Genomic DNA, 23780 nt, shown 5'->3' on the forward strand with positions numbered 1-23780 from the left:
GAGACGGTAGAGACTTAAGTGTAGTTTGGAGTTTAAGAAATTTGGATTTGAATCCTTGGTCTGCAGACCAGCGTTCCTGGTCTTTTCCTCCAAGAGGCCCTAAATGAGCCCCCTGCCAGGTAAGCTTCTCAAATTCGGTGAACCTGGAACGTGCATCACCCCAGCTCCTAGCATGGACTTCTGGGTCTGCATCACCAAGTGAAGTAGTAAAAAGTGCAACTCTGGCTCTAAGAAAGCGCGCTTTTTTACTCTTCTCTCCCAGAATAAAAAGCCCTTATTTTTAATTTATTTGGGATGATTTTATTTTATTTTTCCATTCTGTTACTATCTGGAGCTAAACTGGCTGGGGCCCCGGGCGGCTGCTGGAAAGGCGCCCTCCCAGGAGCAGAAGGCTGGCTTAAGGGAAAGCGGGACGGGGAGAGAATTCGCGACTCTGTCTTCCCTGCGCGGGAGGGCTTCTCCCCACGCTTTCCTCAGCCAGGCCAAACCCCTAGGGTGAGCCCCGCGACGGCGGGGCGCGGCGGGGGGGAGCTGGGGTACGTCCGCTCAGCGGCGGGGCCGCGCGGCCCCCGCCCCCAGGACGGGGGATGGGCGCGGAGGCGCCGGGCCAGCCGCCGCGGGGGCGGGGACCACCCACGGCGCCGCGCGGCTCCGCCCCGGCCCCGCCCCGCGACGCGCCAGCCGGGCCTCCCAGGTTGCCGCCCTCTCGCGCGCTGCTTGGCGCTGGCGAGCCCGGCGCCGCGCCGCACGGTTTTTCGAGTCGTCACTAAAACGGGATGGGCCCCGGTACCCAACGCCTTCAGATGAAGGTGGAGGAGAGGACTGGAGGTCTAGACTGGACCTGAAGAGATGACTTCTCTTTATCCCTCCTCCCTTCCCTGCGGAGAGGGCTAGACTGTGATTTCCGGACAGATCCTTCCCTAACGCATCCTGAATTTGGGTCAGCACATTAATGTAATTCACTTTAGTTCGGGGGGAAAAATGAACGTCAGGTTTGGGGATAAAATTACGCGGTTCCCAGATGCGAATTAGGAACCCCTCGATCTAGTTTAGACCAGAGAGGTCGCGGTTGCGGGAGGGGAGTAGGGCATTTGGTTAAGTGGGTGGGGGTGGGGGGCGGGGAGGTACCTCCTGGAGGCAGGCCCCCCCACTCCCTTCCCCACCCCAGGCTGGGCTCTTATACCCCTCCCCTTCCAGTTGCCGGAATGGAAAATTCATGGAGTCTAGCTTAGCCCAGGTCAACAAACTTTTATTGCCATTTCTGGCTCCCCCAGCCCCAGCAAGATCCCTGCTTACACTGTAGAAACACTAAGCTCTGATGCAGAGGAATGGGGGGTATTACCTCTCTTTCTTTGCACACTGCCAAGGTTAAGAAATACACCACTTGCTGGGGAGGAAGGGCCAGACAGGGGAGGAATTCAAGGGCACCTATGGCTCAGTCCCACCTCTGCTGGCTTCAGAATATAGAGAGCATGGTTCCAAACATTTTTTTAAAGGAGGGGAGAAGAGATGAGTTTGGCTGCTATTGGACCCCTTGCCCTTGCTGCCCCGTTTCCATGGAAATGAGGGAGGGGCAGGATGTAGCTCACTCGGACTACCTGGGAGGATGGCCTGCCAGGCAGTTAGTAAACACATCGCCTTCCACTCCTACCCAGCACATACAACTGTCCCCATCCGACCCCCATGCTCGTTGCCTGCTCCACTCTCTTCCCTTCTGGAGCTGGTATCATGCCAACTGGACTCCAGGCGGGTTCCTGGTGTCCACTCCCCAGAAAGGTCTCGCTGGCAACAGCCAGAATCTGAGAATGTTCAAGCTCAGGAGCAGCCCTAGCAGAGTTGTCAGTTTTAGTGCCTCTGTGAGAAGCCTAATGCTCCCACAACTCTGTGCCCCTGCTGTTGCTCAAGCAACTCTGCTCAGACAAAACAAAACAAAACAAACCAAACATAAACCCAAATGCTTAAGGTTAGAAACAGAACAAAACAACAATGCTGAGAGCTAGGAGGGGGAGAGGGGCCACATCCTTCCCAGCCTTGAGCCACCTGCGCACCCTGCCTTCTGCAATCTGGAGTTGCTTCTTCCCCCTGGGCTCTCGCTCTGGGGGGCTGGAATCCAAATCTCCATTTGGTGCTGAGAGATGTAACCACGGCTGTTGGTTGATGAGGCTTGCCTGCTGCCCTACTGAAGAGGTGCAGGATGGATTCTCAGTACCATGGGTCAGCCCGGTGCTGCTGGTTGTAGAGCTGTAGCTTGATCTGATCTTTGATCTGACTCATGAGGATCATAGACAGCAGGATTCCCACCAGCTGGGAAAGGTGAGACAGAATTGGTCCTCGGCAATGAGTGTAGCCCTTGTTTTCCCTGACCCCGCCTTCCTAATGCAGGTCAGCCCATCACATCCCCTGCTCCTCAGGACTGTTAGTGCCTGACACCCTCACTGATCCTCAGGTGCCCTCCCCCAAACAAAGGAGTCTTTACAGAATTGTGGGACCCACAGTTTTACAGGGTAAGGTACCTGGGGGATGGCTAGGCCCAGTGCCACACCACCGAGTACGAAGAGGTTGCTGTGTATCCAGTTGACCAATCTGTCAATACAGCCATTGGTGTAGATGATTTTACTAGCTTCTAGGTAGTCAAGGGCCTGCATACCTTGGCCACACATGGTGTTGATCACTGCCTGGGGAGAGAGTTGAAAAGCCAAGTGGGACTCTCATTCCAATAACTTTTTCTTTTTCTTTCTTTCCTCTTCCTTCCTTCGCAGTGCCGGCAGCATGCAGAAATTCCAGGGCTAGAGAGTAATTGTGCAGAGCCATAGCAGTGACAATGCTGGAACCTTAACTGGTGGAGCTATGAGGGAACTCCCACAATAACTTTTTCTTTGAGGCCCTAGCTGATGGGCTTCCCAGCCTTCCTAAACAACACTGTTAGAGAATATATGTGGAGGGTGCTTGATTGGAAGTCGCTAAATGCAGACTTCCCTTCCTCTGAGAGGTCCGAGTCCAGATGTCCTTGCTTTAGAGATGTGTGTCTTCTGAACCCCCTGTGAGCTACAGGAGTAAAAGATTAGCAGAGCCATCAGATTGGGGTGAAGAAGAACTAACTGGAGTTCTCTTGTGGCACAGTGGGTTAAGGATCCAGTGTTTTCACTGCAGGGCTTGGGTTGCTGATGGGGCACAGGTTTGCCAAACAGATTTTTTTTGGGGGGGCACACCCATGGCATGTGGAAGTTACTGGGCCAGGGACAGAATCTCAGCCACAGCTGTGACCTATGCTACAGCTGCGGCAACACTGGATCCTTAACCCACTGCACCTAGGCTGGGATTTTAACCCGGGATTCGGCAGCAAGTCGGATCATTAACCCACTGCCACAGAGGGAACTCCTGTGGCATAGGTTGGATTCCTGGCCTGGGATCTTCCACATGCCACAGGCATGACCAAAACAAAAATGAAAAGACAGCTGCCTATAAAACAGATTGGCTAAACCAGTGGCAGAGCCCAATAACAGCTGCCCTAAACAGAAAGTAACTCAGATCACCGTGCAGGAGGAAATGAGGCGGGATGTGTGCTCACCTGGTTGGGGACAGGCAAGCAGCAGGAGTAAGGCACAGAGCAGCGCTCACGGCTGGGGTTGTCTTCCGAACAATTGAAGTACATGTTCAGGGACCAGTCCTTGTAGGAAATCCCTCCACAGCAGCCGAACTGCAACAAAGCCCACCACAGGGGTTAAGAATCACCCACCCCTCACACTGAGGGGATAAGGAGAACTCTCAAAAGCTTCTACTTGTAAGTTAAGGTTGTGTTTAAACTTGAGAAGCTCATGCTTCTCAGGAGCCTCCACCTGAAGAAGTTTTCTTAATTTCTATTACTTCATATATCTTGTGATAATTTGTATGTAATTTTGTTTTACACATTCAACTTTTGAGCTCCTTGAGGGCAGTGTCTGGTTTTGCAGTCTTGCATAGCATAGAGACTGGCAAAAGGAGATGTTCCAGAAATACTGGTTGAAATAATTAAAGGATGAGTGCTACCAACATTTGCCGTAATATAGAGAAAACACATGAGAAGAGTCTTCAATATTGCGGGCCCATAATTAAAACCATGAAGGCAAACAGGATCCAAGTCAAGAGTATTGCACCAAGCAAAGGGGAACTCAGCCCTGGTCTCAAAAGTACTTTTGTGGAATTCCTGTTAATTCCGCTCAGCGGTTAATGAACTGGACTAGAATCCATGAGGATGAGGGTTCAATCTCTGGCATCACTCAGTGGGTTAAGGATCTGGCATTGCTGTAAGCTGTGGTGTAGGTCTCAGACTTGGCTTGGATCTGGCGTTGCTGTGGCTGTGGTGTAGGCTGGCAACTGTAGCTCCAATTTGACCCCTGGCCTGGGAACTACCATATGCCTTGAGTGCAGCCCTAAAAGCAAAAAAAAAAAAGCAAAACACTTTTGTTTTAAAATTTAACTTTTGACTCATTGTTCACAACAGCTAAAAGGTGGGAGTGATCAAGGAGTTCCCGTGGTGGCTCAGCAGTTAATGAATCTGACTGGCATCCGTGAGGACACAGGTTTGATCCCTGGCCTCACTCAGTGGGTTAAGGATCTGGTGTTGCCATGAGCTGTGGTGTGGGTCACAGATGTGGTTTGGATCCTGCGTTGCTGTGGCTGTGGTGTAGACCAGCAGCTGCAGCTCTGATTTGATCCCTAGCCTGGGAACTTCCATGTGCTATGGCTGCGGCCCTAAAATGAAAAAAAAAAAAAGTGGAAGTGATCAAAATGTGCATCAAAAGATGACTGGATTAACAAGATGTGGTAATACATATAATGGAATATTATTCACCCTTAAAAAGGAAGGAAATTTTGATATATCCCACAAAATGGATGAATCATGAAGACATGCTAAGTGGAACAAGCCAATCAGAAAAGTACAAATACAGTGTTCAGAGAGACTGAAATTCATAGAGAAGGAGATAGAATGGTCATGCCAGGAGCTACGGGGAGGGGAAAATGCAGAGTTAGTGTTTAATGAGTAAGGAGTTTCAGTTTACAAAGATGAAAAAGTTTTGGAGATGGATGGTGATGATGGTTGTTCAACAATGTGAATGTACTTAGTGTTAAAGACCTGTACACTTAAAAATGGTAAATTTGATGTATGTATATTTTACCACAATTTTTTTGGGGGGGTGCCATGCTGGTGGCATTCGGAAGTTCCCAGGCCAGGGATTGATCCTGCACCACAGCAGTAATCAGGGACCTAGCAGTGACCCGAGCCACAGCAAGGAATTCCTGCTTTACCACAATTAAAAAAATATATATAACTTTTTGGGAGTTCCCATCATGGTGCAGAGGAAACGAATCCGACTAGGAACCATGAGGTTGTGGGTTCGATCCCTGGCCTCGCTCAGTGGGTTGAGGATCCCAAGTTGCTGTGATCTGTTGTGGGTCGAAAACTTGGCTTGGATCTGGTGCTGCTGTGGCTGTGGCGTAGACCGGCAGCAACAGCTCCGATTAGACCCCTAGCCTGGGAACCTCCATATGCCGCCGGTGTGGCCCTAAAAAGACAAAAAGACAAAAAAATAAAAAATATATATATATATCTAACTTTTAGAGGTCTCTTGTGGTGCAGCAGATTAAAGATCTGGCATTGTCACTGCTGTGGTCTGGGTTCAATCCCTGGCCCAGGAACTTCTGTATGCTGTGCGTGCATCCAAAAGAAAAAAAAATTATCTAACTTTTGAAAAATATGCCCAGTTCCCCTTCCCCCATAAGTAACCACTTATAATAGCTTCTTTCATATCTTTCCAGATTCCTTTTGCAAATATGAACACATATTCTTTCCTCCCATTTTTTACACAAATGGTAGATTACTCCATTTGTTCCGTGCCCTTAAAAGTACTTTTTTTTTTTTTCTTTTTTAGGGCCATACCCTCAGCATATGGAAGTTCCCAGGCTAGGGAACTTCCATATGCTGCAGCTGCAGCTGCAGCCACAGCCACAGCAACACCAGATCCAAGCTGCATCTGCGACCTACACCACAGCTCACAGCAATGCCGGACCCTTAACCCACTGCTTGAGGCCAGGGATTGAACCCTCGTTCTCATGGATACTAGTTGGATTCGTTTCCTGTGCCACAATGGGAACTCTCTAAAAGTACTTTTGAAGGTATGTGGTTTGTTTCGTTTTGGTTTGTTTTTTTTGCCAGTCTCCTTCCCAGAATTCATTACCTGGCAGGAGGAATTCTGGCTGGAATTCCTTCGGCCTGGAGGATGATGTGTCTCTTGGGATGACACTGACTTTTGCCCACAGCTTCCCAGACCACTAGACGACTCCCCCTACTCTTAGCCCATACCTTCTTCTGGCCAAAATCAATGAGATTCTGCAGATCCAAGTCATCTCGGTAGTGCACGATGGCATTATTGATGATCTCATTCACTTTCCCCCGAGCCTGCCAGAAACATGAGGAGGGAATCAGAACACAGGACTACCTCCTAACCAGCTCTTCTTTGCAGAAATAGCAATAGTCAGTGGTCACCCTTCTTTATTTAAGTCAGCCCTGAAATCAGACCCAAATGCTAGTGATGGAAGATGGCCAGTGCTGAAGCCCGTTTATCCCTGAGTCCTCAGGTACCAGCAAGAAAAATGCTGGACCTGCTGTTGCCACTTGGCAGAGCCACATTTCAAGATAATCCAATATTTATCTATCTCTGAATACAATTACACAAATATTTGCTGACTGATGCTAAGCAGCAGAACTAGTTTGTGAGGAGGGGATGATTTTTTTTTTTTTTTTTTTTGGTAGAAAAGGACTTACTGAGCTGAGGCACTGACCTCTAGTGGACATAAAAGAATTGCATCTCTTTAGACAGATCTGTGTCATTTTAGGATTTTACTAAGCCAGAGGGACTAGGACATTCTGAATTAACTCAGTGGCTCTCAATTTCTTTTCTTTCTTCCTTCCCTTTTTTTTTCTTTTTTGCTTTTTAGCGCCACACCCGCGGCATTTGGAGGTTCCCAGGCTAGGGGTCAAATTGGAGCTGTATCTGCCAGCCTATGCCACAGCCACAGCAATGCAGGATCTGAACCATGTCTGTGACCTACACCACAGCTCACGACAACACCGGATCCTTAACCCACCGAGCAAGGCCAGGAATCGAACCTGCATCCTCATGGATGCTAGTCAGATTCGTTAATCACTGAGCCACGATAGGAACTCTGGCTCTAATTTCATAGTTCTACCATGCTCTCTTCCTGCTCCATTAGTTTTTCTCGGCATTTCCTATTTATAGTCCTATAGTCTGCCCCTGGCAATCATTTGTGCTTCAGGAAAGAAATTCTGGTTCTTAATTAAAAGGGCTGTCACTGGGGAAGTTCTGTCGTGCTTCAGTGGTAAGAAACCGGACCAATATTGATGAGGATGTGGGTTTGATCCCTGGCCTCGCTCAGTGGGTTAAGGATCCGATACTGTAGCTGGCAGCTGCAGCTCCGATTCAACCCCTAGACTGGGAACTTCCATATGCTGCAAGTGTGGCCCTAAAAAGATGCCAAAAGAAAAGGGGGGGCTGTCACTGAATGGCAGACCACCTCCAAATATGGTAAGGACTGTTCAAAGCCTTGTTTGCTTCTCCCCCATCCTTACTTTTGTTTATCCCAGTAAATAATTTTTATAAGAAATAAAAGGCTCTTCATGTTGTCTGTGGTCCACTTGGTAATTAAAATTTTACTCAGCCATTTGCCATCAAAGCTTGCAGACTACTTTAACTTTGCGTTCATGGAATTTACTTCACTGTTGACCTCTCAGACTGTCAGAGGTAAACACCTGACAATCTTGAAATCCTCTTTAAATATAGCAACTTTAAAGGCCATTCGTTCATCCTTAAGGATAATCTTCAAAGGCTGACGCTTCTCAGGGGAAGGACCACTGTGGTTGATCAGTCAGGCTAAGCATGGGTGGGAACCTTCCCTTCCTCCCTCTGGTTCACATCTGAGGAGGCCCCTTGGTTCCCAATGTTACCTTGTCTGAGAACACAAAGCCCAGGACGCCGGCTGCCAGCTGTAGCAGGAACACGATGGTGAGACAGAGCGAGAACTATGGGACGCGGGTGGGAAAAGGAGACAGTCTGTTACCATGCTGGGCTGGGGCTCCTTCCAGGCCATGGGGAGGTGCCAGGGGCCATGGGGCACTTCTCCCAGATGCCTCTTACGCAGTGAAAGCAGCTGCCTCTGGGATGCTGTCCTGGGGGTGGTGACCCTGTGCTGGTCACCTGAGCTGAGCTCTCCAGGGAGGAGTGGACAGCATAAGCCTTAGGGGCGCAGAGGGACAGAGGAAACTGAAAGGCAGGCATGAGAGGCGTGGAGAGGAGGGCCCAGGGCCTTTCTGGGGGTGCCCCGACCACTTACCGTCTGCAGGAGGCAGATGTTCTCTCGGAGAGATCCGATGCAGCCGCAGAAGGTGAGCAGGAACATGAGGACGCCCACCACGATCAGCAGGATGGCAGGGTCCACTGCCAGGCATGCCAGCGCAGCTTCTGGGGGAGAGGGCTGTCTCTCAGCCTGAGCCTGGTGCCGACTGAGGACTGAGGCAGGTACCAGGGGTGGGGTGGGGGTGCCCCCCAAACTGTTCTACTCTGGTGGAGGAATCTCCAGCGTGGCTGGGTGAAGATCACGGGGTGGGGGCAGTACTGCCTTCCCACGTGGAGAACACAAAGGGCCCAGAAGGGTTTGTGGCATTTAATTTGAGGAACTAACAAAATAAGAGCCATTATTCCCAGGCTTAACAGAAGAGGGACCACTTCCGCTCCAGAAAAGAATTAGAATGGCATTAGGCTTGCTGGCTTTGCAGATGCCGTTTCCTGGAGACTTTGTGCAGAGGGATAGGAATGGAGGTTGAGTTACTCTGCAACAGCGAGGGACAGGCTACAGCCTCAGATTACTCTCTGCATCCAGGGGCCTACCTTCTTTCCCTGACAGGCCCTAAGCCTAACATGCAGGCAGATCTCAGAAGATTCGTGGGAGCTCAGGGAAATCCAGGTGGACTAGCTGGGGTGGCCTGCTGCCTTGGAGTCAGCCGCTAAGATCTGGCTAGCGGGTGGCTGCCCCTTATAGCTTCATAGCTTATGTGGGACGGAGGCCTGAAGGAGGCAGAGGAGAGAGGGGCATGCAAGAGTCGTGGGGAGCTGGCTGGGGGCCCATACTCACCTGCGTGCTTCATTAGCCGAGCGTAGATTCCCACAGCCACCATCACCATGGAAATCACCTGGGGAGATGGGAAAGGAGCCACCCTCAGGTTTTGGAAACCAGGGAGCCCTAACTGCTGTGAGTAGCCTTAAAGGAGAGGCGGAGGAGGACAGGCTTTTCCTGGACTCAAAGATAAGCATCTTCTTCCCCAGTGACAGTGTTGATGCTATCTGTCAGTGCATTACCTCCTTAAAAGATGATCTCATTTAACCCTCACAACATGGTTATCTTTCGAGGCACCTATTATCACCATTTTAGAGATGAGGAAATTAAGGGAAGGCATGGTCAATACAGAACAGTGGTTAAGATAACGGGCTTTGGAGCTGAGTCAAATCTGCGTCCATGCTGGACAATTCTCTGAGCTTCAATTTTTGAACCTCAAGATGGGAATTAAAAACAACTACATCTAATAAGATTCCTGTGAAAATTAAATAACGCATGGAAAGCATTTAACACAATGCTTGATAATAAATAATCTATCTTTACTAATAGTTAACTTCCCAGGGTCACATAAAAATTCTGTGAAGTTCTGAGTTGGATCTGGCTACATCAAAGGGCAGGTCTTCAAGCTGAAGCAGGCCTGCCTAGATGGACACTCCCAGGTCCCTTGGAGGTCAACATGGTGTCAGACGCAAGAATGAAAGTGCAAACCAGCGTGAAAGAATGCTTGCGTATGAATGCATGAATGACAAACAGCAGGGCTGCCTTGCAAAGGAAACTTTATCTCTACAAACCCTGATTTCAGTGTGGAGGAAGAGAGGAGTTTAGACCTTTCAAACTTCCTGGCTTCTCCCTGAGAGAACAAACCCATCAGAGACAACCAGGGCTCCCTTAAAGGAGCATTCTCTGTCCCCCACCCCCAGGCCTCCAGGAGTGCAAGGTGGCCCAGTGTAAACATCTTTTGCCCCCCTTTCTTTGTGCCCAGTCCCCAGACTGGTGCTAAGCAGCAGTGGGCTGTCACCATGGCAATAGCTGGGCCCATGCTCTGGCTACAGGGGGTTCTCGGCATCAGGGAGAACTTGACCAATTCAAGGCGGAAGGAGAGGGCTGGCTGGACGCCACTGTCCTGCAAGATAGAGATCAGTTGGGAAGAGCCATCTTGGGGCTTTGATGGGAGAAGGGAGTTGGGCCCCTATAGCAGGTGATAGGGTCAGACTAGTCTCTCAGCAGAGACATTTTCCCTCAGGGAACTCCACTATCTGGTGCATTTGGCAGGAAATGGGAAACTCTTACCTAAAACCATGTCTTTCAGGACCCTTCTTGGCTTATACACATGGCCCTCTCTCCTTGGCCCCTAATCATTTGACACCACCTCTGACTCAGGGCCAGATGTGCTATGTGCTGGCGCTCCCACTCTTTGTCTAGGGGAGAGGGAGCTGCTTGCAGAACCGAGTGTGGGGCCGGAGGTGCCAGCTGGCTTCTTGTCCCACAGCACAACCAGGCCCAGGGAGCAAGTGGGAGTAGGTGGAAGGCAAGGAAACCACCGACAGAGATCCCAGTCATCCTGCAAGCCTGGAGGCACAGCCCTGAGCAGAGTGATTAGGCATCTCTGTCTGCCCTTTAACACTCGCCACAGCCAATTAGGTTCTGAATATCACTTTACTGAATCATTTAAAAATATGCATCTGCTCTTTATTTCTGTTGCTTCCAGGCTCCTCAGTGTTTTTTCACGTTAAATTTTCACTAGGGTGTATAACATTCCACAAAGATGGTCTCCCATCAAATCCTAATACAACTAAAACAAGAAAGGGAAAGAGATGCCACATGTCCCAGGGTAACCTCATTCCATGTGTGGGCCTGTAATGATAGCCGTTGCTCTGTCTCTATCTGTGGAAGGTAAAACAGTGTCCTCCCAAAGATGTCCTGTCCCAATTCTCAGAACCTGTGAATCTGTTACCTGACATGGCCAGAGGGGCTTTGCAACTGTGATGGAGTTAAGGATCCTGAGATGGGGAGATTATCCCAGTCGGCCCAAGATAGTCTCGAGGGACCTAATAGGGGGGCGGGGGGGGTGGTCCGAGTCAGAGGAGGCATGTATGACGGTTGAAGCAGAGGTTGGAGTGATGTGGGGAATAGCCTCTAAGAGTTGGAGAAGGCAAGGGAACAGATTCTTCCCTAGATCCTCCAGAAGGAACCATCCCTTGATTTTGTTTGTTTGTTTCTTAGGGCTGCACCTGCGGCATATGGAGTTTCCCAGGCTAGGGGTCCAGTAGGAGCTACAGCTCCCGGCCTATGCCACAGCCACAGCAACATCAGATCGGAGCTGCATCTGTGACCTACACCATAGCTCATGGCAACGCCGGATCCTTAACCCCCTCAGCGAGGTCAGGGATCGAATCCGCAACCTCATGGTTCCTAGTCAGATTCGTTTCCGCTGCGCCAAGATGGGAACTCCCCCTATCCCTTGATTTGAGCCCACTGAGACCTGTTTTGGACTTCTGACCTCCAGAACTATAAGAAAATTAACTTGTGTAGTATTAAGCCATTAAATTTGTGATAATTGGTTACAGCAGTACTAGGAAACTAATATACTATCCAAATTGAATTCCTCAGCAGCTAGGTAGGAGGTACTCTGAGGACTGCAAAGATGAGCATGACGGGTCCCTGCCCTCAAGGAGACCTCTATGTTATATGGCGGGGCAACAGCATCTCCAGCCTAACGCAATGCTTCTTAACCTTGGCTGCCATTAGAATGGGAGTGGGGAGGAGAACTTAAAAACTCCTGATGCCTAGGCTGCCCCCAAACCAAGTATATCAAACTCTCTGGCACTGGAAGCCAGGCAACAGTGTTTCTGAATGCACTCTAGGTGATTCTAACATGCAGCCAAGTTCAAGGACCCCAAGCCTAAAGCACATTCAGCTCTGGACGTAAAGTAGCAGCTGCTTGGCTACGTGAAAAACCAGATTAAGATGTTAATGTTATTATTAATATTCAATATGATTGTTAATGATACTGCTTCCCCGGAACTCACTAGCTAACTCTAAAATTCTGCATTTCTGTCACGGATCTGCCTCTTGATCCTGGGGTCAGAGCTTGCCCTTTCGCATCTCCCACCCTGAATTCCTCGAAGCTGCTGACACTCCAAAGTTAGTGCTGCTGCTCTTCACAGCGTAGTATTTTAAAGCTGAATAGAAGCTTAGAAATGAGCTCAACCACTCACCTTTTTTTAAAAAATAGATGAGGCCAAAAGAGCAAAGTAATATTTGACCAAGTGCACATGGGTGCAGTGGCAACATCTGGACTACACCCCATTTCCAATCGCAGTCGGATGCTCTCTACACTGTATCAGTCTTTGCTACAAAATCCTATGACACCCCATAATATCACCAATGACCTCCTTTCATGATGAGGATGGAGATAAAGACACTTCTCTTCTCAGAATAGCTTTTCATATTCTGGCTAGAATGAAGCCTCGCTGGAAACTTTCAAAAGCCAGACACAGTTTTTAAAATAGCTGAGTCCAGCAAAAGGCGTGCTCCTGAAGAGCTGTCGATCAAATTATATAAAATAATTTGCATGCACCTGTATCTTTCTCCTTATGTAAGGTGGGTTATCACCTTATAATGAAGTGGCCATCCCCTGGGCTCTTTGGAGAAATGGCTGATTGTAGGACTAGGGCAAGAAATAGACAAGATAATTCTGGAGCACCTTGTCATGCCAGAAGGTAAGGAAATGCTCAAAAACAAAACCCAAACCCCACACCAATGTGGATATGCCAAAGCGACATCGAAATAAAAGAGCATGGAACTATTACCCCAAATATAAAATAAATAGCCAGAGTTCCCATCATGGCTCAGGGGAAAAGAATCTGACTAGCATCTGTGAGGACGTAGGATCAATCCCTGGCCTTGCTCAGTGGGTTAAGGATCCATCGTTGCTGTGAACTGTGGTGTAGGTTGCAGGCACAGCTCAGATCTGGTGTTGCTGTGGCTGTGGCGTAGGCTGGCAGCTGCAGCTCCAATTAGACCCCTGACCTGGCACCCTCCATATGCTGCAGGGGTGGCCCTAAAAAGACAAAAATAAATAAATAAATAAATAAAATAAATATCCATGAGTCCATACTGATATAAATGACTTAATAAATACATAAATGGGTGAGGAAAAAATCTCCCATGCAGAAGAATTCTAAATAATTTAGGTGACTGCACTGCCAAGAAGGTGGAGCATAACTCCCCACTCCTACGTGTGGGCTGCACAGAGTAACTTCCTTCCAAAGAAAACAGTCTGGAAAAGGCGGGGAAAGGTTAGCTTTCCAGCGGAGAAGGCTGGCAAACACTATCGCAGCCAGCGATGAAGGTCAGCATCGACAGAGCTAAGTCATTGGTATATGAGGTGAAGCGATGAAAATGGCACTTCCAAGTTCCCCTGATGGCTCAGCAGTTAAGGATCTGGCATCGTCGCTACAGTGGCTTGGTCACTGCTGTGACAAGGGTTCGATCCCTGGCCTGGGAACTTTCAAATGCTGCAGGGGCGGCCCCCCTCCCAAAAGAGGCACTTCGCCGTTGTGGGCTTCCTTCCTCAAACCCATAACCCAGTGTAACCACAAGAAAACATCGGGCAAGTTCCAACAGAGGCACATTTTACAGACTGTCTGCCCAGTACCCCGCAAAACTGTCAAAGCCATGACAAACAAGGAAATTCTGAGAAACTGCCATAGCCAACGAAAACCTAAGGAGACATAATAAATAAATGAAATTTGGTATCCTGGATGGGATCCCGGAACACAAAAGGCATTACGTAAAAACTAAGGAAATCTGAATACAGTACAGAACTTAATGAGAACTTGTAAGATGTTATTAATAAGAGACACTGGGAGAATTCCCAGCATGGCTCAGTGGTTAATGAATCCAATTAGTGTCCATGAGGACGTAGGTTCGATCCTTGGCCTTGCTCAGTGGGTTAAGGATCTGGTGTTGCCGTGAGCTGTGGTGTGGTCGCAGACATGACTCGGATCCCGCCTTGCTGTGGCTGTGGTGTCGGCTGGCGGCCACAGCTCCGATTCGACCGGGGAACCTCCATATACTGCAGATGTGGCCCTAAAAAAAGACGAAAGGCAAATAATAATAATAATAATAAGAGACATTGGATGTGGGGTGTATGGAAACTGTATTATCATCTTAAATTTTCTGTCAAACGAAAACTGTTCTAAAAAATGAACTCTATCCTGTGAAATCAGATTGTTATGATCATTATATAACTACAGATGTGATAAATTCATTTGAGTAATTAAAAAAATTAAAAATGAACTCTATTAAAAAATAGCCACCCCCAATATGTTAGTTTTATAAATCCACACTTTTTAATATCCTATTTTCTTTTTTTTTTGTCTTTTTGTCTTTTGTTGTTGTTGTTGTTGTTGCTATTTCTTGGGCCGCTCCTGGGGCATATGGAGGTTCCCAGGCTAGGGGTCGAATCGGAGCTGTAGCCACCGGCCTACGCCAGAGCCACAGCAACGGGGGATCAGAGCCGCGTCTGAAACTTACACCACAGCTCACGGCGACGCCGGATCGTTAACCCACTGAGCAAGGTCAGGGACCGAACCCGCAACCTCATGGTTCCTAGTCGGATTCGTTAACCACTGCGCCATGACGGGAACTCCTAATATCCTATTTTCTTAAACGGAGATTCACCTACATGCAATTTTACAACCTTTAATCGGGGTGATTTCTCCTTATGCCAAAACATATAGCGTCAGATCTTAAAACTGTTCAGGTGACAAGACACTAGGAAGCCACCATGCTCCGACAGTGTAGGCTCTACAATCTTGACATATTGGGTTCTTTTTGAAGCTGTAATATGCTATTACTGCCAACTCATTTACAGTCATTTGACTTTCCCCAGTTATCCCAATAATGTCCTTTATAACTGTGTTTTCCTTTTGTCTGATTTGGAACCCAGTCAAGGATCAGGCATTTAGTGATCAAGTCTTCTTTAGACTGGAACAGTTTCACAGTTTTTTTCTTTGTTTTTGGTTTTTTAAGACACTGACTTTTTAAAAATTGTGGTAAAATACATATACCACAAAATTAACCAATTTAAAGGGTACCGTTCAGTGGCCTTAAGTACATTCATATGGCTGTGCCATCACCCCCACCATCAGGTTCCAGGACATTTTCGTCACACCAAATAGAAACCTTGTACCAACTACCGTCATTTCCCATTCCCTCCAGTCCTCCAACCCCTGGCAACCACAAATCTGCTTCCTGTCTCTATGGTTTTGCCTATTCTGCCCATTTTCTATAAATGGTATCACACAACATATGGCTGTTTGTGTTGAATTTCTTTCACTTAGTACCGTTTTCCAGGTTCATCCATGTAGGAACAAGTATCAGTACTTCTTTCCTTTTTATGGCCTAATAATATCCCATTGTATGGAGAGAACCCAATTTGTTTATCCATTTACCCACTGATGGACATTTGGGTAATTTCCACATTTCGGCAACTGTGAATAGTGTTGCCGTGACTATCCATGTGCAGGGTTGTGTTTGAATATCTGTTTTCAGTTCTTTTGGGTACAGACCCAGGAGTGAAAGTGCCAGGTCATATGGTAGGTTTACCATATGTACGTTTATTAAATTCTATTTTTAATTTTTTGAGGAGCTGCCAAACTGTGTTTCCACATCCACTGGACCATTTCACATTCCCGCCAGCAAGGTACAGGGTTCCAATTTCTCCATATCCTTGCCAACACGTCCTGATTTTCTTCTTTTGACACTAACATTTTTTATAAGTCCAGGCTGGCTGTTTGGCTTAATGTCCCTCAATTTGGGTGTCTTATTGTTTCCTCACAGACTCAGATGACACATTTTTGACAGGAATATTACACAGATAACATATCGTTCTCAATGTACCATGCAAAGAGGCATGACATGCTAATTTCTATCATAGGAATAAGGAACAATTTTACTAACAGATGATAAGGCTGTTAGAGGTATGTCTCTGCCTCGTATCTCATAAAACAATAATATGGCGGTACTCGGAATCCTTTCCTAGTTTTCCATCATGGTTCCTCTTCCTTGCTCTCTCCCTTTGCCTTCTGCTTGCACTTGCTCGCACTATGGTCTTGGAGAGAAGGTGGTCATGGGAGAAAACAGAAAATCTGGACAAGCCTCTCCATTATTTTGACTTTTTTGTCTGTAAATTGGGATGAGACAGTCATGATGTGACACGTGTGAGGAAAACTTAATTTAGGCTCCTAGGACATGACTTTAGGGCATCGACACTAAGAGAGAAATGGTTATAGGCCCCAAGTTGAGGTCCTAAACAAGAGTTCCTCTCCTGGCTCTAATGCCCAAACACTGACGATTCCAGGCAAATTAGCCCTTGGCGTCCGTTCCACTGGGTTGCACCTAAAGACCGAGGTGGTGTGACAAGTTCTGAGGAGTGGACCTAGGAAAGGCGCTCAAGACAACAGTGGGATCTCTGTTCCTGTGATATTCATACGAAATTTTTTTGTAAACTGTAAATATAAAGCCACCATTAATTATACTCTCCCTCTGCAACGTGAGCAAAGGGCATCAAGACTGAGGGAAGTCAAGCTCAAGGGGTGCCCTTACCTAGACTCCACCCCCATCGATTTGCCACTCATCCTCCCCCTCTCCAGGTCCATCCCCAACAGGTGACTCTAGGAGCCAGTTCGAACAGTGATAGTAACAGCTGCCTTTTCTTGAGTGGTAAGGGCTGGGCACCGGGCTAACCACTGTATACATACTATGACCACAATCCCTAAAGGGCGTTAGGATCTCCATTTGACAAAACTGATGTCGGGAGAATTCACTGAGTTAGTGAGCAGCTGAAGTGGGACTGGAACATAGGCCCACATGTCTCCAGAGCCTTATGACCTCGGCCACTGGGCTGCTTTCCTCTCTGCCTCACAGCAACCTGAGGACATGCGGAAAGGAGCTGCCTGCAGTTGTCTTGGGCTAGCAGCTGGTAATCTCCAAACTGGGTGGGGCTCAGGCAGGGAGAAGTAAGACAGCAGCAAGAGGGCCCAGCAGGGCCCAGAGGGAAGTCCCTGGAACCAAGCCTGGAGGGGACAGATAAGCATCACGACGCAGGGCCCACCAGCCCTGGAGAGAAAGTCCGCCTTGTCTGTCTTCCACATTCTGAAGTCCAGTCTATGAGAACCACGGGAATCCGTCAGAGTGCTCGCCTCTTCTTTTGCAGGGAGTGGCCGGGGACAGCTGAGAGTAGAGTGATTCTCTGCTCAGAAATCAAAACACTGTCCCTACCCAGAGGATGTTGGGAGGAAGGGGTATGTACATCCAGTTTCTCGATCCTTTCTATCCTTAGATCTGGGTAAAGTCAAAGAAATCACAGCCTACTGGCCCCAAAGCAGGGCCCCCTCTCTCATTGCCCAGGATCTGCACACACTGGTCCTTCTGTGGTCATCCTGGCAGCACTGTTCCCGGGTTTTTGAGGCAGCAACTCTGCGAAACCGGCTCTTAGTTTTCTCCCTCTGGATTGGATGGAACTGTCCTGCTGGAGTGGAGTCCGCAGGGCTCTTTTCCCTCCAATGTCTGGGCCAAGCCTTTAGCTCCTTCCTTAGACTGTGGCTGGTTTTGGTTTTTCAAGATTATAAATGAGGAAGGGAAGTACACAAGGGCTCATGGTAGTATAAACACAAATTCATGGCCCTGGGATTACTAGCCTGACAGCCTGCTATCAAGACTCTGAGAGATGCTACCTACATGTTTTCCTTATTCTTTTTTTTTTGCTTTTTAGGGCGGTACTCGCGGCATATGAAGGTTTCCAGGATAGGGGTCGAATCAGAGTTACGGCTGCCTGCCTGCCACAGCCACAGCCACACAGGATCCGAGCCGCGTCTGTAAGCTACACCACAGTTCACAGCAACGCCAGATCCTTAACCCCCTGAGTGAGGCCAGGGATCGAACCTGCAACCTCAGATTTGTTAACCACTGAGCCACGACGGGAACTCTCCCTTATTCTTTTCAAAGTCTGCTTGAAGTTTATGTTTTTCTACTCGGTACAATGCAGAACTATCTGAGGAGTTAAAAAGGCATACATGTGACTTGACAGCAAAGAGTGTGGTTCTTGTTTTCATTCTTGGTGGTGGTGGTGGGGTTTTTATAAAAATAATGTGATAATTCATTTACTGCAGCCATCCCGTCTATGGGGAAAGGAGGGGAAAAACAGGGGCGGAAATGGGCGCTGCCTCCTAGCACATTTAGATGGGGGGGGGAGTGTGTGCTGGGGGGTTGGCATGCCCAAGACTGATAAAGCATGTACCAGTCCACCGCCTTCCTTCTGCACAGGGAACAGAATACAGAGAGATAAGGAAAGTGAGCTACTTCTTAACTGAAAGACTAAAATACAACTTTTGTGATCTTGGGGCAAATCTCTAAGCCAGGGGATCTAGTAACCTGGTAGCATAATTCTGGGGAGAAAATCAGAACTTCTGGGCAAAAAGGGAAGTGAAAATTGAAACACGAACAGGAAGAATTGGTCCTTGTCCCAAAGGAACCAGAAGCTTTCTGTGTCAGACTCCGGATGCCCCAAGGATCTGGGCCCCTAGAGTAGGAAGAGGGATAGCCACTGACATCCCTGCTACTACTGCCCCCCTGCCACCACAGTGTATGAGCCCAGACGATGTTGGCCACCTTCCCGATGTGACCCAGGCACAGACACAAACACCATCCATACACAGTCCCCCGGCAGCTGGCCAGAAGATGCACTCTGCTCAGAAAAGAAGTGGGCCTACAGTCCCAACCATGGGTGCCTTCTGGAAGGGGGGAGTTTGATTAGGATGGTGGAAGCCTGCAAAAAAGAAAGCACAGTAACCAGTCCCTAAAGAGGGGATGGGAAGAAAGATGACCCCTGATCTGGGGAAACAGCTCTTCATCTCTGGCTGGACTTATGTGGAATGGACTCTGTGGCTCTGGACCTGGGAGAGAAGTGACATTCAGTAATGCTGAAAAAGTACTGTCCCCTGGGAAGGTCAATGTCCCAAGGATACTGGGACACAAGAGAAATGCATCTTTAGATCCAGCCCCAGGTCTTGAAGAAAGAAAACTGTCCTCAAAGTGATGCATTCATCTTTAAATACTTCACAGAGGCAGAAAAAATTCTCCTTTAGAGGAGAAAGATTAAGGACAGCGAGACAGATATATTGGCTTAGGGTCACACAGTTAAGTTGGTGCCAGAAAGAAACTGGGCCTCTTGTCCTTCGGTGTGCTATTTCTAGAGCCTCTGACTTTTTATAAGTCTAAAGTAGGACCAAGAAGGGGCTCTTCTCTAATTTGAGGTGGTGCCAGCTTGGTTGGCCAGGTCCTCTGACCTTGAAGGAAGCATTCGTACCAAGATAAATGGGTCTATGGAGCCAAACTTTCTCCCTGGCTATGATGTCCCAAAGTCATTTATCCAGTAAAAGGCTGGTGGGATGGAGTGGGGAAGTCCAAGAAAATGACCATGAATGCAAGTGTAACAGATGCATCCAGCTGTTATCACCAGGGACCACGGATTAAGGTGAAGCGCCAAAAGCCTCCAAAGGAGATGCAAAGTTTTAGCTGACAGAGAGAGTCAGGATGAAGAGCTGAGATCTCTGGGATGCTAGTGCTGGCTCTGAGGATGGCACGTCATTGGCCTGGCACAGACAGTGAGCAAGTAGGAGGGTTCTCCAGGACCTGCCCCTAGGTGGGGATTCTCCTTAGGACATTCCCCAGCCTGGCAGAGTGGTGGCAAGATTTTCTTCAGTTCTTCCCTGACCTTCAGCTGAAATAGAGCCTACACCGTGGACTAGTTGACTAGTTAACTACTTAATACTGCTAACACCAGCTATAGTAGCAGCTGTCTGGGCCAAGAACTTCCCCCTAGAGGCACTGTGGCTCAGTAGAAAAACCACCAGATCAAGCCACTAACCATCTGTTGGACCTAGGGTGAAACAACATCTCTGCGCTTTGGCTTTCTCATTTATAAAATGTGGGTCCTGGACAAGACATCTTCCCAAAATGTTTTTTCCAGTTCTAAAACTGAGAATTTGTTAGGAGTTCAAACTTCATTCTTCCCAGTACAATGGCTGAGAATGAGCTGTCATCACCACCCTTTGAGATTTCTCTCATTTTTCCCAACAGGCTAGCACTTAGGTACTTGGTGTGTGTTCACACCATGGCCCCCGTGAAACCTTTCCAGCAACTTGCTTAGATGCCTAGTCTGCACCCTCTCCTAGGAAATATATTTTAGACTCCTTCCTCCTGCAAGTCTGAACTTTAGGTCTCAGGCAGAGGTGGGCAAGTGCAATGGGCTCCTAGAGCCGCAGCTCTGATGTAGTTGGTGCCTGAAGAAAATCAGGGAATCTGGAGGTCGGGGTGGGGGTGGGGTGTGTATGGCGGGTCCCGCTATGTTCTCAAACCTGGAGGGGGCTCAGGGATTCTCTAGACATGAAACAGGATTGAACTAGCATTTCAAGATCTGGTCCAGCTGCATTCACAGCTCCAGCAGAGTATTTCCGACATCCTTGATCATGCGGCGTTTGATTTTACGGAGGAGAGACCAAGGCCTACAGAGGTGAGCGTATGGCCCAGGTTAGTCAAGTTAACAATTAATGGCAGAGTGGGGATGAAAATCCAGGCAGCCCCAGTCCAACATTTTTTTCCACTTTTCCAGCCCTAAGCAGAAGATTCTGAAAGGACCCCTGACCTTCCAGTCAAACACAGGGTCCTATTTAAAGAATCTGAAGACTGTCAAACTCCAGGGGCTAGAGTCTGGTCCCGAGCAAGGTGAGGCAAAGTTTGAGACAGTGCTGGGAAAGGCATCTACACCCGGAGGCCATTCCTGTCCTTTTTCCGCCTTTTGCGGGGGGGAAGGGAGGGTAGAGGCCTGCAATAGGAAGAGATGAGAGCCCCTTAACCCCTTCTCTCTGAGGTAAGGGAGAAGGAAGGTTTGGGTTTCCCCCTCTTCCTCTTTTCTTTGCTATCAGGGCCTCCCAGGCCAGAAAAATCCCCCAACGATGGGATTTTTAACTACTAAGACTGCTAACACGTATCAGTGGGTCTGCCTTCGACCAACAAGAAAACCCACTCCTCCCGCTCAAACCCACCTTTTTTTTTTGGCCTAGAACAGACCCTCCTCCGCTGCCCATAGAATACCCATAAGTCTTTACTGAATCCCTTGCAGACCCCCCCCACCCCAACACCCCCTCCACACAAGGCGTCACTGTGGTGTCCCTGCCTAGGATAAATTACCCCAAAGTGCGGTCTACCCGGAAAACTAGGCAGTGCGGCTCACCACGCTCGCCTCGAACCCGGCATCCGGGGACGACCCTCCTCAGCCGCGGGCAGCCCACTCAGCCCTCCAGGGGGTGCCCTGCCGCCCAGATGCCCCCACGACCCCCCAAGACTCACCCAGAAGAGCATGTTGAAGAAGAAGAGCAGGTATTTCACCAGCGGGCTGACGAAGGAGAAGTCCTCCCCGTAGGCAGCCGGCGCCCGGGGTCTCCGGGCCATGGTCCAGCCGCCGCCGCCCCCGGGGGCCTATCTCCCCGCGGCGGCCGGCCCACCTGAGCGCTCCGCGCCGGGAGGCATGAGCCGCGCCACCGCTGGAGCCCGAGCGGCGGCGAAGCTGCGGCGCGGCGGGAGGTGCCCGCGCCGTGCGTCCGGAAGAAGCGCGGGCTGAGGAACGGCGCCGCCACTGGAGCCGCCGGGAGTCGCGGGAGCCACCGCGGGCAGCGTGAGCGGCTGAGACTCCGCTGCGGCCAGAGGACCAGCCCGGCCCGCCGGGCTCCCAGGAAACCGGGCCCGCCCCAGGCCGCCCATTGGTTGGTCTGCCAAAACCCGACTTCTCATTGGTCGGCCTCTGGTGTCACTTAGTGTCCAACCATCCCTCTTTTCTGAAAGGCGGGGGAGACACCTGTTCTGCGAGGGACAACTTGTTAAAGGGTCAGTGATTCTGCCTCCACCCTCAAGAAGAAAACATCCAGGCTGCAGCTATTCAAGGGAAAAAGGATCAGAAGGAATGCACGCTGCATCACACACCCACTCCTCTACCCAGTTGCTGTGCACCATATGCAAACACACATACACTAAAATCAACGAGTACGTAGACCATATGTTGAGCAATGCGCCGAAAACTGTGGGAACACAAGAATCCGGGGTTGAGGGGGATGACAATAAAATCAGAGACAAAACGAACCTACATATAACAATTGAGAATATTTAAGAGTAGCTGCAATCCTGTTTAGTAACTAGGTATATACGTATTTATGTATATATATTTATGTATATGTGGTTGTTTTTTTTTTTTTTGCCGCACCAGCTGGCATGTGGAAGTTCCCAGGCCGGGAGTTGAACCCGTACCACAGCAGCTACCAGAGCCACTGCAGTGATAACACTGCATCCTTAACCTGCTGCACCACAAGGGAACTCCAGTAACTACATATTTTAAATGCTTATTTCAAAAACTCTATAACCCAATGGTGGAAATTTGGAAACATCACCAACAATGCTACCATCCTAATTCATCACCGTTTCAATCCTCACCTCCTTATTTAAGTCTTGGTGTCTTGGTCTACACCAGTTTTAAACACGGTGATCTGGCACGCACAGGTTGAGTGAAATGTAGGTGGTGGACCCTGCCTGGCTACCATAAGTAACACAAACACAAATGCTGAAGACTGTTTGTATCGCCACCCCCAACCCAAACTCAGATGTTGAAATCTTGCCTCCCAAGGTTATGGTATTAGGAGATGGGGCCTGGGGTGGGGATGGGGGGGTGGTTTGCTTAGGTCACAAGAAATGGAGCTTTCATGAATGGGATTAGTGCCTTTATAAAAGAGACCCTAGAGCGCTCCCTAACCCTCTCTGCCAGGTTAGGACACAACGAGAAGACAGCTGCCTAGGAATCAGGAAGTAGGCTCTCACCAGAAACTGAATCTGTGGGTGTCTAGATCTTGGACTTTCTAGCCTCCAGAACTGTGAGAAATATATTTCTGTTGTTTATAAGCCACTCAGTTCATAGCAGTTTCTTTATAACAGTCTGAACAGAGTAAAACAATTATTTCAGCCTCATCAGCTGTATGACTTGGGCAAACTTCTTAATCTCCCTGAGTCTTATTTTCTTTCATGTTACCTAGGGAAGGTGCTGGCCTAATAACATTGACATGAGGATTAAATGAGATAATGCACGCAAATCACTTAGCACAGTTTGGCATATAGAAGGGCTCACCAAATGCAATATTTTGTTTGAACAGAATTTAGAATCCTGTCAGGAAATATGGTAACTGCACAAATAACTATAACATATTTGGTGGAGAGCTGGTGAAGATAGCATGGCCAGTGAAATTGGAGGAGGATAATATTTAGAATAGCAGAGACGAAGGAGAAAAGTAATCCAGGTGAACCAAAGGTGAACCAGAGCCTGGAGGTGCAAAAGCACACTGTGTGTTTACTGAAAAATAAGCAGACCGGTTTGGCTTGAGCATAGGCGATGCTCAGTATGGCAGTGGAGGGTAATGCTGCTTGACGCCAGTCTATGCTGAATTGACTTAAAATCATGGAGGGACTTGAATATCAGATTGGGGAGTTAGCATCTAATTGATTTG

General features: G+C 48.6%; 1 protein-coding gene across 1 annotated transcript; it reads right to left on the reverse strand.

The window, feature by feature from the left end:
• Positions 1-1228: 1228 nt before the first annotated feature.
• Positions 1229-21968, reverse strand: TSPAN33 (tetraspanin 33). The gene is made up of 8 exons (XM_047763604.1): positions 21586-21968; positions 9187-9244; positions 8389-8516; positions 8003-8077; positions 6341-6436; positions 3569-3697; positions 2514-2675; positions 1229-2304 (listed from the first exon to the last, which is right to left on the reverse strand). Exons 1-8 carry the CDS (start codon positions 21685-21687, stop codon positions 2203-2205), a joined length of 852 nt encoding a protein of 283 aa, XP_047619560.1. The 5' UTR covers positions 21688-21968; the 3' UTR covers positions 1229-2202.
• Positions 21969-23780: the final 1812 nt, after the last annotated feature.

This window comes from Phacochoerus africanus, chromosome 16 (genome assembly GCF_016906955.1).
Source record: "Phacochoerus africanus isolate WHEZ1 chromosome 16, ROS_Pafr_v1, whole genome shotgun sequence".
In the NCBI taxonomy this organism is placed as follows: Eukaryota; Metazoa; Chordata; class Mammalia; order Artiodactyla; family Suidae; genus Phacochoerus; species Phacochoerus africanus.